Below are 4,734 nucleotides of genomic sequence, written 5' to 3' on the forward strand. Positions count from 1 at the left end.
GAGTCTTAGAGCATTGTTAGGATTGCTGGTTGTTTGATTTATGCTGTTTGGGATTAATGCTGGATATTACTTATTTGGTTATTGGATATTGTTTTATTGGATATTTATTGGTATGTGGTTCCGCTGTTGGATTGTGAATGTGGTTAGGTGGCTAGTGGATATGGGACCACTAGTTGTAGTTATTTAATTATATTATTATTTATTATTTATTTATAAAAAAAGGGTCGGTTGTTTCACATATAGTCAATCTTTTTTTGAAAATCGTTTAAGTAAAATGTTTTCTATTATACGAATAACCCATTTATGTCTCATGTCCACTACTTCTCATCGCAATACCATAAACATATGGACTTTTAATCATAATTTAATTTACATTTTATGATATGAAATTATGTGCATAAACATTAATATAATTCTCATTATATTAAGAGTATATTTAAAAAATCTTATAATTAAAGATTTTCATTCCGTCTTTTGATTCGATTTTGGTAGAAATTTATGTTTTAATTTTGAATGTTTAGGTACGTCTAAGTAAAGAATTTGCCATAGAATAAAACTTAAGTATAGGAAGTGTTGTGATTTTTTTCGATTATTTGCCTTATTTTAAATATTTAGACCATGTAATGAATCAATTATGTATTTTCCAAATTAGTTTCTATGCAATTTTGGTAACTATTTTTAAGGGATTTATTAGTTGATAGTTGTTTTGTTCCTTCTTTTTGTATGCAGAAATTTTGGATTTTGATAACTAATTTTAAGGAATGGTTTCGTTAATATAGTCGCTGATGGTGGTAAAATTTATTATTGAATCAAACACATTTAATTTCTTTTTATGTATTGCTAAACTTGTGGAGAAATATTTGAATATAATAAATTATATTATTAAAGTTAATAATTTGGATTTGCTAAAGATCAGCTTTATATATTAACTAAATAAGGCCCGCGTTATTACACGGGTAAAATTATAAAAAAATTATTGAAAATAATTAAGTAGTAATATACATGTTTTAGATTTTATCTTGTAACATTTTAATATTGAATATGAACCCTTCATATTTTATTTTAATACCCTCTCAGTTCCATTATATAAGAGTTTTAAGGTTTTTATAATATTTTCTCAAATTTCTATGTACAATATTTATTAATATAAAAATTTATGACTATTTGAACTATGCACTATATTTTCCTATTGGTTGAAGTTTTATAAATGATGTAATATTTATTGTTTATTAATTTTTGTGTTTTTATCCAAAAACTCTTATAGGACAGAGAATACCATTTATATGTTTATACCATCATAATAAACCATATTTAAAGTTTAATTTATATTTAATCTTAATGCATAGAACTAAATATTTTATATCAAACACAATTAATACATCATATCAAATCTATATCTTAGTAAGAATTGAAAATACAAATAAAAATTAACAAAATATAATTCGCAAAAAACTGAATCAACATTATCTAAGATATATTTGTTATGTTGTTATCTCATAAGTACTAATTTTACCTCATGTCATAATCAATTTTAAATGAGTGAAATTTATAAAATAAAAACATATATAAAGTTCTAGAGACATTTTCATCAAATAACTGAAGATTCATTCCTATAAATTATAATTTATTTTGAATTATCTTATGTTTTAATATATGCATTACAAAAATACATATGTTGAAATTATAAAATCAAACATAAAAAATAGTACTAATATTCTTAAATGAATATTTTTAAAATGATGCATATTAATATTTGAAATATTTTTAATCTAAAATAAATTTCATCGTTAGATATTCAGTTTAGTAATCACATTTAACTATATATCTATATATACATTTTCAGAAACATTTATGAAAAAAATCCTGGAGTTCCAACTTATTTACAGAGAATGCCACTGGGGTTTAGGGAGAAAAAATGTCGGATCGGGTATAAAAAACACGCGGACCTTTTACGGGTCGTGTAAACCTAATAATTTTTTTTCCTTCTTCTGCCGTCATCGTTGTCGAAACAATTTGCAGAGATTTTGTTCTTCTTTGTGATTGTTTGCTAGAGATTTACTTCTACCGTCACCATGAGAGCGTATCATTGTCGCAAAAAAATTATTCTACGAGAACGTCATCAAATGTATTTATACGAAGGAGAGAACTGGATATATCTTCAAGGAGAGAATTGGTTTAGTCGATGAATTGGGGGAGAAAGGTGAGGACGTGATATGCGATTCGAAATCAGAAGAGGAAATTAGGTATTCAGACACGAAGGAAGCTGTAAAGAAACGACCAGTTCTGGAGGCAAGTGATGGCAAGAGGAAATATAAAAAGAGAGATAAGAAGAGGAACAAGAAGAGTGATGATTTCGATGAGCTGCCAATTTCTTTTGGTTTCATACTAAATCCAAATAGCTCATCAATCACTTTGGTTTATTTCATTTCATATTTGCTCTGTGATTTGCTAACAATTTGTGTTTGTTCTGTATATGCTGGCTCGGTTTGCAACAGGAACTTATTTTACCCGGATGGCAGATACATCAACGAGAGACGAACAAAATCTTGCAACAGTGAGTTCTTCTTTTTACTTTTTGACCTCTGATATCCATATTATCAAGGGCCAGTATGTTGTATTGTTAGCAAGGGCTCTCATCTATTGCCATGACAAGTATGTGATTCGATATAAAACCAGAAAATTTGTTAATTGGTGCTCATGTTTAAGCTTTACCCACCCTAATGTTTTTTTTTTCATTTACATCTATAATATTCTTGGATTAGAAGCGAGTAATTGGAATGCCGAGAAACCCTTTTCACCTAATTAAGATTACCTTTGATATTTTAATTCTCATATTAGCTTTTTTGGTTTCTGTGTGTTAAAACTAATGACTGCAAGTGTTAGAGTTGCGGACTCAAAATGAGTCTGGCAAGATAATAATAGACTAACAGTGAGTTTTCAGCTTTTGAAAATTCAGTTTTGTGTTTTTTTTTTGTGACCCATTCTATGACTTTTAAATAATAATCTTAGTTAGATCTATTATGTTTATAAGTATATCGATCTACTATTTTCTGATTCTCTATGTCGCTAGCTTTATACAGAAGCTCTTGGTGCAGTAGCTAAAGATGTTCTTAAGAATATTCACATGTCTGCTTCTAATTTCTAAACCTCAGACAAAAAGGTTTGTTGTTTACTTGGATATTTCTTTTAAACTATTTTGTTGGAGAGGTCGGCGGTTGGAATGATTTTTTTTTATTGTTTTTTTTTCTGTGTATAAATAGATAGGATTCTGTTTAACCTCTTGGTTTCTGATAAGGTCATGCTCGATGCTTCAAAACAAACAAGATGCTTGCAGATCTTTCATTCTCTTCAAAGTTGGAACCAAGGTTTGTCAATGTCATTAGTATTTATCTCAGACCACTTACATGAGCATTGTGTCCAAGAGAATCGATTTGTGGTATCTATGTAAAGATAATGTCCTGTTGCTAATTTGCTAATCGTTTGTTGCAGGTTCTCACAACGTTTTCCACCATATAACACACTGTAGCCCAGAAAATTCATGCTTTCAGGTTAAGACACAAACCTATTACTCGCCATGTTTCTGTTAAAAGTGGAACCTATGAGGAACTAGATGGCACATAAATTGCTACGTTGTCGAATGTTTCATACTTAATATTGAATATTTCTTTCGTGTCCAGTTATATATTTTCATTATCCTCTGAGAAACTCAAGACGAAGCTAACAAAATTGTTCTGCATACCATAAAATTGTTTTTTCGGTGTAGCTTTTTCTGATTTTTTCCGTGCATATCTTCAGGTTGGAGCATTAATTTTTATGCTTTTCTAATTTACTATTTTCATATTGGTGAGAGAAGCCAACCTTGATTAGCTTGATCCTTCAAGATATTAGGCCAGATTTGTAAAATACGTAGATAAGATATGCTCTCATATGTTTTGATAATGGTGCTTGTGTGATTGTTTCCATTTTCATTGTGTCCTTTCTCTCAGATTCATTTCTACTTATGTGTGTGCAGATTTTATAGGAAGTGATTCAAGAAGAGAGTGAAAAGATTTACGCTATGCTCGATGGAATAATGCAGAGCCTAACCTACAATGTGAAGATTTCTATGTGTCCTGACAAAAGAAGTTGTTTCACTTATAGTAAGTTTTGATGTTATTGGTTACTACTACTAAATAACTTAACCACATGTATCAATAATAGACCCAAGTGTATACCATTCATAGAGACATAATGTTATCATAAGTATATGAAAAGAGATTAACCTATCATTTGTGTTTGTTCAGTTTTTCATATTTGCTTTTCAGTTCATCTTAATAAAATGAGACGAAAGGAAGAAAGATAATATGGAAATCTAAGTTTTGCCTTAACAATACATTAAGTATTATTAAATTAGGGATTCAAAAGTAAAAGTTTGTATTCAGTTTAATTTAGATTTTAGTCGTTTTATACTGGATATATATTATTATATTATTTTACCTTCATTTTTCTTAATATATAATGAATTATATATATTAATAAAAAATATCACTTATCACTTAATATATAACAAAATGATATGGTTGGAAAAGTTTCTGTCAATATTAATACAAATTTAAATTATCATTAAATTGGTGTTACACACGTAATTCATTATTTTGCTAACATTATAAATATCAAGATATTAGATATATTTAATTAAGTTGATTAAATTACAATCATGTAAAAAACAAATTATTTTGTGGTAAAATCAATAGT

General features: G+C 28.2%; 1 protein-coding gene across 1 annotated transcript; it reads left to right on the forward strand.

The window, feature by feature from the left end:
• On the forward strand, positions 1,852 to 4,268 carry LOC104733736. The gene is made up of 5 exons (XM_019233631.1): positions 1,852 to 1,927; positions 2,078 to 2,554; positions 3,261 to 3,365; positions 3,490 to 3,548; positions 4,013 to 4,268. Exons 1-5 carry the CDS (start codon positions 1,852 to 1,854, stop codon positions 4,019 to 4,021), a joined length of 726 nt encoding a protein of 241 aa, XP_019089176.1. The 3' UTR covers positions 4,022 to 4,268.

This window comes from Camelina sativa, chromosome 12 (genome assembly GCF_000633955.1).
Source record: "Camelina sativa cultivar DH55 chromosome 12, Cs, whole genome shotgun sequence".
Lineage (NCBI taxonomy): Eukaryota > Viridiplantae > Streptophyta > Magnoliopsida > Brassicales > Brassicaceae > Camelina > Camelina sativa.

What these genes read in the sequence shown, in the direction of transcription:
- LOC104733736 (XM_019233631.1), top strand. Translation starts at nt 1,852, where the DNA reads ATGAAAAAAATCCTGGAGTTCCAACTTATTTACAGAGAATGCCACTGG. An exon ending in GAGAAAAAATGTCGGATCGG is followed by an intron (nt 1,928 to 2,077) that starts GTATAAAAAACA and finishes CGTCACCATGAG; the next exon opens with AGCGTATCATTGTCGCAAAA. An exon ending in ACGAACAAAATCTTGCAACA is followed by an intron (nt 2,555 to 3,260) that starts GTGAGTTCTTCT and finishes GTGTATAAATAG; the next exon opens with ATAGGATTCTGTTTAACCTC.